Source organism: Ascidiella aspersa, chromosome 2 (assembly GCF_963924565.1).
Source record: "Ascidiella aspersa chromosome 2, kaAscAspe10.2, whole genome shotgun sequence".
NCBI lineage: Eukaryota > Metazoa > Chordata > Ascidiacea > Phlebobranchia > Ascidiidae > Ascidiella > Ascidiella aspersa.
Genome location: NC_139448.1, coordinates 24,859,412 through 24,877,100, shown reverse-complemented (window position 1 = coordinate 24,877,100; position 17,689 = coordinate 24,859,412). Strand labels below are relative to the sequence as shown.

Below are 17,689 nucleotides of genomic sequence, written 5' to 3'. Positions count from 1 at the left end.
AATTACCTAAAAAGCACGCCGCTTCGAACAGTTTGTTAAACCATGACAAAAACAAACAAAAAACGATAATATCACTTACAAAAAGGGGGTAAGAACTCCCGCCCCCCTGGATATGCCACTGGGGTCAATGGATAATGTATAATATTTTTAACCTTCATAAGTAATACATATTACACTTATAAATAATACTAATAATCGCATTTTGAAATTCCAGGGGGGGTGCAAGTGCCCCACCCGTGCTGGCGCCCATGGTCATTGTACCGACAATTTATCGATTTGACGTGTACCATTCGTCGCCTGGCGTAGGCAACACATAAAAATATCAATGCATAAAATATTTTTTCCCATGTAAAGTTCCGCTACGTGGCGTTACACGTTCGGTAAATATGATTTTTTTGTCTCGTGAACAGTTTTTTTGCATTTCGCGGTTGAATACATATTCTCTGTGCCAAATTGTTGTCGGGTAGGTTTAATAAACAAGCGCCGCACAGTGTGACTACATTTAAAAGTAAGCACTGCAAATGTTTTTTGAAAAGCGATAGGCCTTTACTGAAACTTGCCACTTGCGCATGGACAATTAGCCACAACCTTCCGCAGTTTTGCGAAGGAATTTTAGTGGTTCCTAAAACCGAATGACAACGGTAAGATTGGATTTAAATACCTTGGGATTTCTGCCTAAATTTTGCGTGGTGAGAGATAGACATTATAGAATATAGATATTGGCAAAAACAACACTTTATGACAGTGGTTCTTAAACTGGGGGCGCGTAAGGTTGACAAGGGGAGCGCGAGAAATTGACAAACTCTGTATGAATTAGGACTAAACATTGTCAAAAAGTTCAAGAACCACTGCTTTATGAAGTGTTTTAAACTGTGCAAGCAAACCTGATTTCCTTCTCTGACCGAGTTCAACTGAAGCCGGTTTGGTCATCATTGGTTTAAGATATGCTAGTATAGTTTACTATTCTAAGTAAACATAAAAAACACGCATTTGTTTTGTGTGTCATTTTACTATAAACAATGCTCGGTAAAGGCGCTGAAAAAAGAAGGTGAGGGCGTGTTTAAATGCTTTAAGACAGACCAGAAAAACAACATTTCATAACAACAACAATGCAACATAGTGTGGCAGTATAGATACAGCAATAACTCAACAATCATTAAATATTAGCACAAGTTGCTAAAAAGTAGTGGTACGTTTGCTTATAGTCAAACAATAAATACAAGTGAAGCTGAAAAGAATGTGTAACCGGATGTTTAAAATGTTTCCAGCTTTGCCGTGAAATGTCTTAAGTCATACAAACTGTGTTTGTCAAAAAATACAACACAAGGATATAAAAGAGAAATGAACACATTTTTAATATACCGTTTCAAAAAACAATGTTGTACGCGCTTCGTATTTCATTTCGTTTCTTCCGACAATTGAGAGCAACTTCAGACTTGTAGACGAGCTAGCGAAGGGGAAATCGTTATTTGAACTAGGTTCGACAACGCAACCGTAAACTCGTGATTAGCTTTCGCAAATCGATTCAAGAAACTCAGAGTCGTTGAGATCCTCGTCGCTGTCGGGAATTTCCCCCGTTACCCTGTTTTTGTGCACGAGCGCGCGGTGGTAAGCGGCCATTACGTTCTTTCGGATTCCCGGTCTTCTGCCCTCACTTAACTTGCCTTGGTCGGTCTTCTCGCCTATCAGCGGCTCAAGCTTGTTGCGTGGAAGCCATTGCCTAAAAAGAGTCTTAGGTAAGGCGAGCATACTGCACAACTGCGGGTTGACTTCTGTGTACTCCAAAAACTTGTGACCAGGTCCTTTGTCGGGTAATGCAAGTTGGCGAATATCGGAAGCTTGGTTTAGAGTTATACAGCTAACTGCATTAAAAGAGACTCATGCCAAAAAAGAAAAAAAAAAACTATTTTTAACTGGTTTATATTAACGATTTTTAAACGGATTCGAATGATCTACTTACTTCTATAATTTGAAATAAATACACATTACACGATTACAAAAAACACACACACAAGTTGTGCTTGTTTCGTACCATGTTCGTTTCGTGTCGAAGAAGAGTACAAGATATAGTCGTCTGTTGCCATTCTCTACCCGCTTTTCTCCAACCTGTAGTACGTCCAGGGGTGGAACCGGTATGGGCACGCCGTTGTGAAGGTACCCGTTCCTTGGCATCTTAGGATCGATAAGCTGAAGAACACGACAAAGATTAATACATATTAGACATACAACAAATTGTTTTAAGGCAGTATTAGTAAAGCTTTTATCGTTTAAAACAAGGGTTCTTAAACTGGGGTCCATTGACCCCTTGGGGGTCCATGAAATAGTCTTAGGGTTCCATGAAAGCCAAATTGAAATATTAGTGTCTTATTTAAAAAATCATCCAATTTAAAAAATAGTTTTATCAATAATACAACGTTTTTACACTAAATATAGTTAAGACTTTATTTCATTTTCACATTTTTGGACCGGAAATCAAGATTTCTGAAGTTTATTTATATTGTGACGTAAATTTATGATGTCATCCGACAAACTTGTTGCCGATACTGGTCAATGCGAAGCCAAAAAATCTTTAGGGGTCCGCGGTAAAAAAAGTTTAAGAACCCCTGGTTTAAAATAACCAAGGAGAATCACCCTAACCTTCACAAGGCAGTTGACACTGTGTTTTAGTTTGGATTTGGTCTTGGATTTGCTTTTCAATAAATAAAAACATGGCGGTAATTGGCTTACCAGCGCTGGGTAGGGAGGGTAGCCTCTGCATTTGGCCCACACAAGATCGAGAAAGTCAATGTGAGGGAGATCGTCGCCGTCCGAGTCGTCGTCGGTTGCCGACGCGCAACTCTGCTTCCTCAGCTGGTCACCTGGAAAACATAGCGCGAAAAACATATTATAACAATAATATAATCGACGGAGATTCTACACCCTGTATTGTGCGTGAGAAAGTGGGTCAATTCCAGCGTAAATGCAAGCAAGGCCGGCTAGAAAAACAACTGACCTACGGTGAGGTTTAAACTCACGACCTTTGGCCATATCGGGACAGTTTAGAGGTGAGCGAGTCGGGAAACAACCATGACACCATTGCTTGCTGCATTCTGTTAGTGGAAACAAGTTCATATTGAAGGGGGTCTACAGTGCCACATTCAGTTAATGCAAAATACATGCACAATACACATGCCTGGCCACTATTATCTTGTCCTTGTCCAGGTTGTAATCTAGCCCTTCTAAAAGACTTGAACCAAATTCGAAGACAGTTGATAACTGTAGTGCACAGTCAAAATGAGGCGTTTTGTTTCAAATAGTATGCATTTTTAGTCGCTAATATGTGGATTATTCAATGCCTAATAAGTTAGAATTTAACATCTTAGATAAGGGGCCACCAAACTACAGCCCGCAGGACAGGTCTGGCCCGCCGGTTTATTTTTCTGGAAGTAGGTTTCCGAAAACAATTATAATAGTTTATGAACGGAAATATTTGTGAGATGCAATAAATTTTGATAAAATTTGAACAACATTTTCACTAAAATCATTATAACAATAAAGTCAAAAAGGGTAAATACAAAATTAAATCACGTCAAGCCCGCGATAGGAAATTCCTACAGTTCCATCATTTAATGAAAAAAATTATGTCACCCTGGCTTAGAGCTAGTAGATGAAGATACTAATGTATCGTGTTACGGCGTTGTTATTATGCTGGGCTTGAAATATCAAATAAATGTTGATTCAAACAAATTGTAGTAATGGCAGGATACCTGAAAGCACGAGTGCGGAATGTTCGTCGTTTGACGTTTCGTCGCTTGTTGCTTCCGAACCACGTAACTTGCTAACGACGTCAGCGCAACTTAAGCTCCTTTTTTTCTTCCTCGGACTTCTCTTTTTTCTGCACAAAAATCGATAACGTCACTATCTTACGCCTTAATTCAAGTTCGCTAAATTATATCGGACAAGCAACAAACGCCAGCCATTTAAGTGTATCTTCAAACAATCCAAGAAATGGACCAAACTAACGCAACCAGGCTGACGTAAACTTACAGATCAAACTTCAGCGGTTTTTTATACGAACTTTTAATTTTAAAAAGTACTACCCTACACAGTTATGGGAATGTACCTTTTCACGGAGCCGTTAAGACTGTTCCCGGATGAGGTAGTGTCGGAATCAGAGTTGCTCCTGTTAAGTTTAACGGTGTATCCGTCGCGGTAAGAATGGAAGCTTTCGCGTCGTTTTAACAGCGACGGTGTTTTGTCCTTAAACGCGCAATCTTCTGCAAAAAAAAAACGTAAAGGCCAATATAGTATTTTTGATTCGGTAGTTTCACGGTCATTGTCGCTCAATAGTAAAACGTTGCAACAACTAACTTAACTTATGTCTCCCATGAATAAAAAACTAAAAAAATATTGTTTAGCGAAATGCCGTGGTTTAATTCAGTGGTACGTACTTTGTTTAGTTCAGTGCTTTTTCGAACAGGTTTCATGATAAATAGTGTATCGGCAAAATACTTAACCAGATTACGAGCAGTCTCGCTTTGTTTAACGCTTGTTTTAAGGCGAATTATATATAAATACGTGTTTAATTAGTTTTTATGTTGTTGGCCTGGAATATGGATGGATGTATAATTATTAATTGTATATTGTATAACCTTAATGCAACGAGACTTCTTTACAAAAAACAAAATAGTAAAAAATGGTATTTTTTAATAATTTATTTCCTAACCCTAATTTGTGAATAATATAGCTCAAAACATTTTGGTTCCCAAACAACTGGACTTTCGGTTTAAAATCGACGACTTGTTGAACAATTTGGCGTTGGTCTAGAATCCTACCAAAACGCACATTATTTGGTTTAGCGTGCGGGTTAGCATTTGGGTTTGGGTGGGTCAAGGATTATAAAAAAAATTAGTATAATATTGCTTGACCCACTCGCACGCTTACCTAAATATAGGCGTTGATTCACTAATTGCTTGAACTCTGTGGTAGGATTCTAGACCGGCGCTGACACTTTTTTAATCTTTACAACGAAATGTATTTTAACGTTTGAGCGAAAGCACTTCAAATTTTGACACAGCTCATAAATACACCTTCCTTACCTTGCACGTTATCCACGCCATTTGCAACGACCGGCTCCTCGTTTATTGACAAGCGCTTTCGCTTTTCGGCCGCGTGAGAACTTGTCGACCGTCGCCGTTTTACCGATGCGGCCTTCGCGGCCGGCTGTCCAGATGCGGCGCCCGAGTCGGTACAGTTACTATCGGTGTTGGGCGTGCCGGCGCGGCCACCAGTTGAAGGCGGTCGACCCCGGGGCTTCTTTTTGAAAAGCACGGCGGTGCGACGACTTACGTTGCCGCTGCCGCTGCTACTATCGCCGGGCGAGTGGCGCGGTGGTGAACTGGGCTCGGCATCCCGGTCGCTCGAGCATTTGGAAGCGTTGTCGTCGTTTTTCGCTGCAACAACGGCGGGGCGTGAGTTCAGTTCCTCGACCAGGCCCTGGGAAGCCGCCACCGGCCCGTTCGTGCCACCCGGTTCGTCCTTTGGGGCCGGGCAGCTGCCCGACCTGGCCAGGCGGGCCTTTTTCATCTTTGGGTCCTGGTTGGCAGGGGACCGAGCCGACCAGAGGCGTTTCCGGCCACGGCCAGGGCCCCTTTTTGGCGCCGCTTCTTTGGCGATGACGCCGACGTCGGAGGCGACCGCTTCGGTCTCGGTTGCTGTGCTCGTTGGCGCCGTCTCGGCGTCGTCGGCGGAAAAGTGACGTCGAAAGGCAGCAGAGTCGTCGGCAACATGAGCGGGCGAGTGCTTGGCTTTCTTCTCTGTTTGCGACTTGGGCTCATGGTCACTGCTTTGGTTGATTTTTCTGCAGTTAAAAGCAAAATAAGGCGGATTGGACAAAAAGCCTTTCTCGCGCTGTTAAGATGTTATTTTTACATACAAAATTTATCAATATAAATATCAGGTCTTTTATCACGAATGTTCATGAGATTAATTATTTATTCCATTTTTTAGGGAGGGGTGCATTCTTTATATAACCTATATTGCCAGCAATTAATCACTAAACACTTTGCTAACATATGTCAATTGTAAGAAAAATGTTAAACATTTTAAGCAATTACCAATTGGAGCAGTGTGAAATGTAAAATGTAAACTGTAATTCATAACTACATAAAAAAACAAAATTACGATACATGATAAAATACCAGGTTGTTCCCAAAACTTAATATTTTGCCCATATAATGAGTACAATGCAACACAAAGAACTGGTCAGCAATTTAGCCCATTTTAAAAAACATTGTTGTGTGTCAGCTCTACGTTACTACAACGTTATCTGTTATGCCGTGAAATATTGTGCTACAAAGATACAAAATGAGCACTGCCAGCAATGCTTAAGTTGTGCGTGACCTCACTGAATATAGGCCAATATTGACATTAAGAAACACCGTCGTACTTTGCGCGTTTTACGCTGGAATGTTACTTTTCCAACTTTCTAACACCCGAAAAAAACGGCAGAATTGGATTCGAATCCATTTTCAATTCGAATATCAGGATCGACTTTGAACATCCTTATTTTCAACATATGAGCATCAGTCTGCTTTTACTTATGCTCCACACACAAATGACTCACTTTCGAAGATTGTTGATCTCTGTCCTGATCTTGCGCGTCTTCCAGGAGTTGAGGATGGCGTTATCCAACCTCTGCTGCATAATATCGAGTTGCTCAGCAAGAGGAAGTTGGAGTCGGGTCTCCTCGTCCATCGTCACTGGGAAATAAAAAAGCGGAGAGGTGTTTATTTAGATTTGTTTTCAATACAAATATCGCTTATTCTTTTAATCGAAAATAAACCTTTATTGCAAAGAGAACACTTGCAATTTAGATGTCCTTATATCCCTGAATTATATGCGGTACCATTAGCAAAAACACCAAACATTATCAAGGCCACTGTTTCCTGGTTAGTGTTAGTATGTTTAATGTCCATGTTTTAGGGAAACTGACAATGTATGGACAGTAAACATAACATTAGGTTTTTTTTTAAATCTCTACTTTTTTAATATTTATTTTTTATAAATATAAAAACAATGAATCAGTGAAAAAATAAGTCCAAAGACAGATAACATTGCCTTAAATATCAAAGGTTGCACTCTCAGCCGCAACCATAGACGTTTTTTGGTATAAGTAGCTTAACTCCGTTTTCAGCTGCGCAAATTTTAGCAGAAACTGTATTTCGCAATTTTAAGCCACATAAACATTTTCCCCGCGCAATATCAAAAGGTATCACGAACGTCTAGGGAAAAAATAAATTGTTAACCCTGATAAACTCAGCTGGTATCTGCTGCCGAAACGTCGGCAAACGTTATGGTGATGCCCCGCATGTTCCACACTTATATTATAGAACTTACCGTTATTACATTTACGCTTGATGGAAGAGTAAAAAAAACTATCGTATTACCTTGCCGAGGTGGTTTCGGTGGAGTTTTGCAAAGTAGCATTCCCGTATCGGGGTCGAAGCCGGTTCTCTCGATCTCACGCTTTGCCTCCCGTATCACAGCGCCACCCTGCGTTCAGATTTTAAAAGTATTTTAACAGTTTGCTAGGACAAAGGCACATAAAAGGCCTTATAAGCAAGTTGAAATTGCATTTTTGGGGCAAACTAATATATGTCGACTTTTCAAAATTGAACTCACGTGTTCACGCATGCGGACGCCGAGGCGGTAGAAGATTGTGTCGCGCGTGTTGTAGAGCATGCAGTTGTTCACCACCAGGTTAAAGTCACTTTCAAAGTCGTCGAACAACCTTGGAAAAGTCGAGACAAAACTTTGTTATTCGACGGGGTTAAAATTCAATGCCTAATAAAGCATAAATAGCTTTTACTTTAAATAGGGCCTAAACGAAACTTATTTTCTAATATATTTCTTTTTAACTTAGGGGGTAAAATTCCTACAGGTAAGATTTAATTATTGAAAATGTAAAAATTACTATCTTGAAATTCTATCAGTCCGTGCATTACTTGTAACCTAAGTCCCTGGTAAAATTATCAAGCTGCGAAAAAACGAGTCAATGTTTGTTGGACATAGGCTGTTCCACGTTTAAAAAGTGATTATAGGCTAATTTGCATTAAAAAAAAATTAGTCAACACGCAAAGTAAACCAGCAATTCGTTTTGCACTCACTGGTACTTCTGCGTTTCCAGCTTGGAGCCCATGGTCGAGAAGTCCATGGGCGACTTGACGATCTTGAAGTAATCGGGCGCCTCCTTGGGAGTGACGGGCTCAGCGAACACCTTGGCCACGTCGATGGCGCGGAGTCGAGTGAGGACGCGACGCAATAACATCAGAAACGGGGTCAGGCGCAGGTCTGATGCCACCTAGGGGAACCGATCACGAATATTCTTGGATAATTTTAGGTCTGCGCGGCTTTGCTCGCTGTTTCGCGTTAGCATATTCTTCTAGCTACGTCTAAACGCTATAGATGCGACACGGAACAAAACTAGTCATTTTTTTAAGTCATAGGCAAATTACCTGACTTCACAGGTTCTTGATTTTGAAAACATTTCAGTAAAATCGGGTTATCTAAGCCAATTATTAATTGTAACAAATAATAACACATTACGTGTTTTAACTGATTTAGCGATTTCTATGTTGTCAAGTTTTACATTTTTTTAAACCATCACTGTGACTTGGATTTTATTATAGTTTTACTTGAAATTAGTTCGAATTCGCCTTCTTTATGTGTTATTTGTTATAAAATGACTTGATCTAAACCTACATAAATCTTCATTCAAAATTACTTTTATCATTTCAAAATGACTTTTATGCAACACTGCATTTTTGCTTTAACCAGCATAAATCACACAACATATCATGGGCGTCGTATATTAGGTTGTACATCAAAATTTGTGGGCTGGCTTATAGGAAAGCATTCCGATAAACATTAGCCTCATTTGTGTCCTAATGGGCATCACGCCCTAAATCCCTAATTAAAAAAATAATAGTCTAAACAAAAATTTGCAAAAATCATTGAGTCTGACACATCATAAAATTAGGTTTGGCAAAAAAAGAAAAACAATAGGCAAAATTATTAATTCCGAAACTATTTTTTTTTCTTTTGACTAATTTGTTGCCGATCTATATTATCGTTTTCCGACATGATCGCTGCCCCAATTAAACAAATTAAATGACGTTTTGCGGATGAAATATCAGGTTAGTTGTGGTCTTCATTGGCAACCAGTAAAATTCGCTAAGGCCATCTATTCGTTCTAGCAAGGCGATTTGTCAACAACGAAAAAAAGCGAAAGCGTCGTACCTGCGAGATGCGAATCGTCTCTTTCTTGAGCTTCTCCCGCTTACGAATCAGCTCGACGAGCAGCCGGGCGCGCTCTAGGTCGTGACGCAAGCGGTGCCAGTACTTGAGCTGCTCGATCAACACGTGCTGCTGCGATTCCGCCTCCTGCGTCAAAGCATAATCAAGTCTCACGCCGGCTTGGCTACGAATTCTGGCATGCCGTTTCGCGACGCTATCGAGTGATTTAGTCGGTTGGCGACAAATGTGTTTTAAGCACAGTGAAACGGATTTTATTAATTTTAATTTAAATTCCTTGTTGTTGTTTTTTAAATGTGTCAATAGACTGGCAACATTTAAACTGGCGATATGTAGTTTCTCCCAAACCCAATTTAACTCCAATCGCTGTGAAATACGTGTCAACCCTTTATGCAAATATTTCTCTAGATCAAGTCGAAGAACGGATTTTAACTATTTTTTAACTGCAAGAAGCGGGGAGTGTATACAGATTAAGTAGGAATGCCACAAAAATAAATTTACTGCCGTAAACTCAACTTAATCTTGAGAAATATTTGCATATAGGGTTAACACATATTTCACAGCGATTGGGAGTTTAATTGAGTTTGGGAGAAACTACATATCGCCACTTTAAATGTAGTCAGTCTGTTAACACATTTAAAAAAAATTCAACCGCGAATTTAAATACAACAAACGCCGAAAGTGGACAATTTAAATAGCAGCCAACTGACCGGATCTTTCGACTTGTGCGAGTGGACGTGAGATTGTAGTCGTCGCAGCAAAGGAACACCGTTTCTCGATTGTCTTTTTAGCGTCCAGTAGCTAAGCAAACGCTGCAGGAAAGACGACTTTTTTTGGATCATCACGTGACGCCCGATCGACGATATTCTGGGTTTGTAAAGAAGTGACTGTTATTATCAAACGTTAAACTAATCTTTAAACGAAGCAAAATGTCAAAACCTCATATTTAATCCAAAAACTATTAGGAATCCAACATCTATTATGTTATTTGATGCACAGTATTCATGCAAAATAAAAGTCGCAATTTTAAGTTAACTAATTTGTTGTTTACTTGTCTCTGGGAATGTATGGAATGGCAATATGTGGCATTTCGTGTCTTTTCTCGGCCAAAATCTTTCGTGCTTTCTTCATTTTGTCGCCACTCTTTTTCAAGTCATTCTCAAGCGCCTAAACATATTTAATAGGAAAAAAATGTACGATATTAAAAGAAATCTGAAGAAAATAAACAGGCAAACACCTATTTCTAGTTACTAAAGCAACAATAAATCAAAGCAAAATAGGGTAAATCTGAGTATAGTCGTATTAAGTAGTGATAACAAGCAAGTATTACACACCAAAATATTATTAGGCCTGCCCTGTCTGGGCGATGCATCGGGTGGTGTGTGTGCATCACAGTAGGCTTCCTTCTTCACTGTTATTGTCATGCCGTTTCTTCCTGACTCACGAACCGGTTCCATTTTCATATAAAGACCTATTTACAAACCATAATACTATGTACTTTGTACATTAGAAAAGCGCAAAAAGGGATGTGCAAAAAATCTGGATGAGTTACATGTTATAACAGAGATAAAACGTAAAACCAATATAACTTTTTGGGACCGCTACCCAATTTTTAGTTTTTGCCCATCAATACACAAAACTAAAAACTGATATGTTTATACACCTGAGGTACAGTAATAACATCAATTATTAGAACATTATTGAAAATTACATTCAGTTGATGTTTTAATTACACAACCTATGTTAAATCAAGCAGCCATAAAGATAAAAAAAATGACATTTGGAAATTAAAAAAAAAAAATTTTTTTTTTTAATGAAATGCTATATAATAGATTCATAATAAAATATCAGGCCCAAATGTAGTGAAATATCAGCAGCTACATAAATATTGACAGTAAATCAATATTTATGTCTATCTTCACCAAACCAGAGAAAAACATTTTAAAAAACAGTAAGAACACAAAAATTTACTTTAAATAGAAAGGTTTTCTAATTTAAAAAGTTTTTCTTACCTGCTTGTTGTGCACAGGTTACATGAAAGGCAGTGTAACAGTTTGCCCTGTGACACTGAATACAAGCCCCGACATTGCGCTGCTTGCATACATAGCAAGTCAAGCGCCACCTTGCTGCAGGTATGTTCTTTAAACCATCGATTGGTTCAAGAAAAACGGTGTTGGCGAATCCGACTTCAGGTACCCATAATGCACAAACCTAAGAAAAACATAAAAGATGTATCGTACATCAGCTAGATTGACAACATTATTTTACTCAAAATACAAAATAGAGATGGACCAACATTTCGGTTTATCTGTACCACCAATATCGCTGACATTTCACTCCTAACATCTCTATATGTAAATTTTAACCGAAATTTTGCAGATATTTTACTGTGCAATAATTACATAGCATTTTCTTACAAAACAAATAAATTTGCCAAGTATTCAAGTTCTGAATTTGTATTTCATTTTCTAGGCTGAACATTTTTTGAAACATTGTGATTGGTTTAAAAGAATTAGTAATTAAACAGGTAGATTTACTGAATGTATATTTCATTAAAATATTTTAATATTTAATAACTGTATTTACAATACAGGGTGGCTAACGCGTGGCTCCCAGGCCACATTTAGTCATCACTATTTTCATGCAGCTAATACGTTTAGGTTTTATTGGAGTGGCTCTTGGTCTCTTTATAGTTGACCACTCCTGTTCCAATATATCAATACGGTTATATCAGTATCAGCTGACAAAACCTAGAAAAATTAGTTATCAGTATCTGTCTAAAATGTAATAGGTCTATGTTCATGATAAAGTACTAAAACCTTCAAATTAATGTTAATTATTATGAAAAGCATAAATCAGGCCATATTTTTTTCAAGTCATTTTACTAATTCAAACAGAAACATCTATACCAATTTTTTAAATGAACTTACAACATGGGACCATCGACCATCGTCTGTTTGTTTAAATGCTCCACTTCTGCTAGGACACAGGCAGCAGTCAACTGGACAAGAGGGTGACTGAAGACATCGGCGACAAAGCCACTGGCCCTCTGGAATGTAAGGAACCCCATAGCACTCCTGGTGGACGGCCAGATTGCACATGTCACAGAATAAAATTACATTGGAATTTTGGCATTCACCATCATTGCACACACAGCAGACGGCATCTTCGTCAATGAGAGGCTGAAACAAATTTTATTTGTCAAAAGTTGGATAACCTAAAATTCAGATTACTGTATTATATAGATAAATTATAACAAATCATCCTACTTATATATCAGCAATGACAAAGTCTATTGTTTAAAACATGAAATATAAATCAACCTGTGTGCCATGGGATGCACTTCCATTCCGTGCTTGCTCAAAATAGGACTCTTTCTCGAATCTGTCCATGAGAAGTTCAAGCTGATCATGTGAGACGGCAGGAAGGCCTTCCTTGGTCCTCTGCTCATTCATCAACTCCAACCAAACCGCATCTTCTTCATCCATGTCGTACTCAATCTACACATATACAAAAACATTCAATATAATTTATCATCATTCTGGCCTCGCCTGGAGAAGTAACATGCCATATGCAGATTTTTGGTCACACTTAATTGTTTTTCACATATGTTTTAAACCTGCATTTCTATATCAGCGTTATACTCTTGTATGGCCAGCCTTAATTGTTTACCAGACTATTGAATGTGCAGGACATTTTGCCATGTGCTATGCACTTGTTTCACTCTTTTTTGTAGTTGTGTAAGCTTGTGTCTTATCAATTTTATGCCCAATAAAGCCTTTAATCGTTGGCATTTAACATAATTTGTCACAGATCAATATTTGACTCAAGAAGGTATGATAACAATAACTAATTCATTATCATAGACACCAGCACTCAACCAGAGTGAATTAGAGAGCACATAACATATTCACTGTGGCCCATTACTAAGCATAAATCAAGTACTCTTGATTGACAACACTAACCACTGAACCAACTTTTCAAATGACAAATGATTGGCAGCTACAACTTTGTACTTACTTTGTGTTCAAGCCAGATCATGTGAATGTAATGTGACAATATGGACAATAAACTGCTGTTTGACATTTTTACTTACTGTGCTTAAATGTATGTTTGAGCCGTTAAGGTTAAAATAAAAAAGTTTTAAATACACTGCCGCAATATTGCAAGTCTACAATGTAGTTTGGCAATAAACCTAAGTACTATCAAAGTTTAGAACATTGATTATACTACTTGCACGCTTTTCTTGTTTACCTCTTCCTCTAAATCTTCAACTGGTTTTTCAATGTATCTGTAATATGCAGAACCTCTGTTGGGCGCATCAGGTTTGTCATCGCCATCAGAGACGATGCGAAATGACGGTTTAGGCAACTTGCTTGGAGACGATCGTTTCGGAGAAACAGCCTGTGTTTCTTTGTTGTATTGAGGAATTGTGACATTTTTTAGGTCTTTGCTACTAATTCCACTTTTAGCAGCTTGTGTGGAGCCGGTTTTTGATCCAGCAGAGGAAGCCTTGCTCGATTTGCTTGCTGTGTCTCCGTCGTTGTCACTCTTGGCATCGGCAGCCTCAGAACCCCCAGAAGTTGTACTGTCGTCATCCTTGTCAACATCAGAGTCAGATATTATGTCAAGCTTGTCGCTGATGTTTAATCTACAAGAAAAATAATGAAAGTCTGAAAGTTAGAAACAACTATTCACAAGGAAAATAAAAACCAAATAAATGTAAGGTCAGATCTTGACACACTTACCTATACAACTTTCCCTCAGACTCTACTTCAACCATTTTTTGTGCCTCTGCCCATGTTAGAGTCTCTCTCGCTGGTGTATTGAAGCTGATTGGAGATGGAGAGCGGCGGTTAAAACGGTTGTTCTTCTTTTTCTTTGAAAATTTTAGCTTTGATTTTCGGTTAGAAAATGGAGCCGGCTTATTGGTTGGAGTTTGTGTTGAATGATCGAAATTAAGCATGTGCTGTTCCATTCCACTGTATGTCTTGTAGACTTTTCTGCACATTGGACATTCCCATGGTGGCTTGGTTTCACGCAAGTTGCTCAGAAAGTCTGTAACATTAATTGACCCAACTTCCACCATTGTGAGCATTTTATTGTGGCATTTTGATTCTGTAAATAGTTTTTTTTTAAACAAGTAGTCTTACAAACATATCCAAGGATTTGATTGTAGTTTAAGTTAAATATATAAAAACAAAATTTTCGTTTGAATACAAGTTAAACTTCATTGCAATATAATCACGCCAGTGCCAACTAAAATCACAAAAAAATTAAACAAAAATAACTTTTTTAAAAGTTATGTTTTTTGTTGTCATTGTTTAATCCTAGTGATTTTCAAGACCCAACTTTTAGGTGTATGAAAAATATCCTATAAGTTAGAGGATGTCCAAGCATTTTATCATTACGTACACAAATGAAGAAAATATAACTAAATACATAACATCAGTTAAGATAAGCAGCAATTGACTATTAAATACACAACTGTTGCATATATATTTAAACAATTGCTACCATGCATATTATTAATCAAAAATAGCCTTTTTATTGAATATATATAGTTGTTATCCAACGTTTTGTTGATCGATTTAAAACACATTGCGATAAAAAAATTACTGTAGGCTCTTATTTTAAGCTGCAGCACACTTAGATCATGACTTTTTTACTTTTTGTCATGCATTGTATTACAAGCATTTGACATTATTTACAATTGTTGTATGTAGACATGTCTAATACTTTAGAACAGGTGGGTGGAATGAGACATTTCAACCCTAACACAGTGGCTCTTCAATCGCCAACACAGTCGGTCTTGTGCTATATAGTTTCATGCAGCTGCTGAAATAACAAAAACTAGACACAACGATATGAACACCATACTTACACAGAGTGTTTTACTATGCTGTGAGTCGAATTTTCTATATGTTTAATAAATCTATAAGCGACCTGACAACATGCACTTTGAAATACAACTTTGGCAGACTTTAGTTTTAGTTTCGATTTAGTGAAGTTCAGATAGCATGGTGGTCATAATCCCCTGTTGAAATATACATAGGCTACAATTTTAACCGCCAAAACACTGATCTTCTTGTGCACCTACTTGCACAATGTCTATGTTACTCCGTAAAATCACCAATATTTTGGGTTGCTAGCCAAGAACAATTTCTCATCCTAAAATTACACTGTTAAATAATCAAATTTGTTTTTTTATTCTTTGATATTGATAAAGAATGATCTTTTATTACTAGTTGCGACTTGTGGGATTAACTTGCTGCGATTTTGAAATTCGACTTCATACCATGACCACGGTTTTACGAAGTTTGGCGCTGGTCTAGAATCCTATCACAGTTATTAAATCAACGCACAATAATTGGGTTTAGGGTGCGAGTTAGCGTTTGGGTGTTGGTGGGTCAAACATTATTATATTCATTATTGAATAATATTGCGTAACCCACCCTAACCCAAACGCTAACCCGCACCCTAATCTAAATAATGTGCGTTGAGCTAGGATTGTAGACCAGCGTTCACAGTTGTTAAAACTATAAATCACTATGTAGTTTCCACAAAATTATGCAATAAAAAATACAAACGTAAATACTAATGCACCTAATTGCATTTGGATGCTTCTCAGGAAGTTTGTAATGAGAAATTTCGAACAAGAACAACAAGTAAGGCAGTGGCATCAATCACGTGATAACACGCATGAGCTGTTGAATAAAAGCAATAAACTGAAACCAAAGAGATTTAAACCAAGTCTCTTTGGTGACTAGTTAGCAAAAAAGAGCCACAAAAAACTATTTAGTGAAGATACAGCACTTTTATAGTATTTGATTGACAATTTCAAGAGATAGCATATATAATTTTTACTTAACAAATTCTAGTGTTAGGTTATATCTTTTTAGCAATTAATTACGATCTGGTAAACATTTTATGAGGTACAGTTACGAACATTCACAGATATTTGACCTTTATAAACAAAACGGATGAAATTCTTATTAATACGATATTTTAGTTTCAGCGTTGCTTTTGGCGTCATTTTATTTCTTCCTTTAAAACTCTCAACCGTGACCGACCCTCTGCCCTTCGTTGTGGTTTGTACTATATTGATGTTCTGTGTTCGATTTAGCAAATATTATTTGTACAACGTTTCATATTCGTTAATAACTCTTGTTAGTATTTTAACTTGTCCTAATATTTTACTAAAAAGTAATAGTTGTGGCGATAATTCTGTATAAAACAAACGCGAAAGAAATAAAACCAAAATGCTATTTTAATCACTCACTTGGTGGTGCTGCGGACATCTACAGAAAAAAAGAGAAAAAGGCACTATTTATGATTTTGTCGAGTTTTTATTCGTCATAGTTTTCTCGCACAGTTTACTCGTTATTGATGAACTTGCTCTTGGAGGGCAAGATTACAAAGTTTATAACATTAGTTGTGCATCGAAAGCAGCATGTTTTGAATTTTGTATAATAAAAGCAGTTTTCTTTCAAAACCAGCTCTTGTATATTTGATTTCGTTCAATTGAATTATATGTATTTGTTAGTTTATGTTGTTTACATTTTATGAACTACTTAGTGACCCACTGTGTCTTTAGAAAGTCCGCAAGTTTTTTTTTTTTTTTTTTTTTTTAACTGACCCAACCTACACCCGAAAATCCCGTACGTACCCCGATTTTCTATATGTTACACAAGCGCGCACACTTTTGTAGACGATTTAATTGATTTTGCGCTCATAGTTTCAAGGCATTAATATAGACATTTTATTTGGAAGAGGGCCAGTGGCTATTTAGCAGGACGCTAAAGTAGTTTAAATCGACATGTATGTCACTAACTAGTGCAAGCGAAAAAAGAGCAATCTAGGCAAATCGCCTATATGGACACTTCATATTTTCACCACTAACAAAGTAATTTTAGTCGACTTCGAAATAATGCATAAAAATTATGTAAAACTCAGAAATTCATAGTTGATACTACCACTACCAAAATGCTAAACCTAAAGTGCAAGTGTAGAAGAGCGATCTGGGCAAATATAGCCACTTCCATTTTGTTATTCTTTGAAATATCAGATATAGAGTATTAAATATGAAATGAATACAACATTAAGAAATTTATATTTTTAATTATTACCCTAAAACATCTAAAATATTTTTGTAAAGCTGCAACTTTTTGCCATTAGTAAAGGCCTTTATTATGAATTTGATATAAGTTATTCAAGTGTTCAATAGTATACCAATTGTGGTGTGCACACAAATTTCTCAAAAAATTTAAAATAGCAGTGTGTAGTGTGGTCCTGCCGCAGAATGCATGCTGGATGACAACCTTGTACGTAAAAACGCAATATACATTAGTTTTACGTTAATTTAGCTTACTGACTTTGTTGTTTTTCAGCTAAA

General features: G+C 37.5%; 1 protein-coding gene across 1 annotated transcript; it reads right to left on the bottom strand.

Annotated features, from left to right (window-relative positions):
• Positions 1-1,037: 1,037 nt before the first annotated feature.
• LOC146164461 (peregrin-like) lies at positions 1,038-14,646 on the bottom strand. Its single transcript, XM_083382610.1, has 19 exons — positions 14,043-14,646; positions 13,549-13,945; positions 12,618-12,794; positions 12,225-12,476; positions 11,307-11,505; positions 10,629-10,765; positions 10,346-10,461; positions 10,005-10,161; positions 9,280-9,423; positions 8,148-8,341; positions 7,663-7,771; positions 7,428-7,533; positions 6,605-6,740; positions 5,079-5,839; positions 4,103-4,256; positions 3,747-3,874; positions 2,728-2,858; positions 2,033-2,187; positions 1,038-1,720 (listed from the first exon to the last, which is right to left on the bottom strand). The coding sequence occupies exons 1-19, from the start codon at positions 14,390-14,392 to the stop codon at positions 1,507-1,509; spliced, it is 4,017 nt and encodes a 1,338-aa protein (XP_083238736.1). The 5' UTR covers positions 14,393-14,646; the 3' UTR covers positions 1,038-1,506.
• Positions 14,647-17,689: the final 3,043 nt, after the last annotated feature.

Excerpts from the sequence above, each read along its gene's own strand:
- LOC146164461 (XM_083382610.1), bottom strand. The coding sequence starts at position 14,392 with ATGCTCACAATGGTGGAAGTTGGGTCAATTAATGTTACAGACTTTCTG. Across the intron at positions 2,859-3,746 it reads TTCCGCACTCGTGCTTTCAG|GTGACCAGCTGAGGAAGCAG; the intron begins GTATCCTGCCAT and ends TATGTTTTCCAG. Across the intron at positions 1,721-2,032 it reads TTCGACACGAAACGAACATG|GCAATGGCTTCCACGCAACA; the intron begins GTACGAAACAAG and ends GACTCTTTTTAG.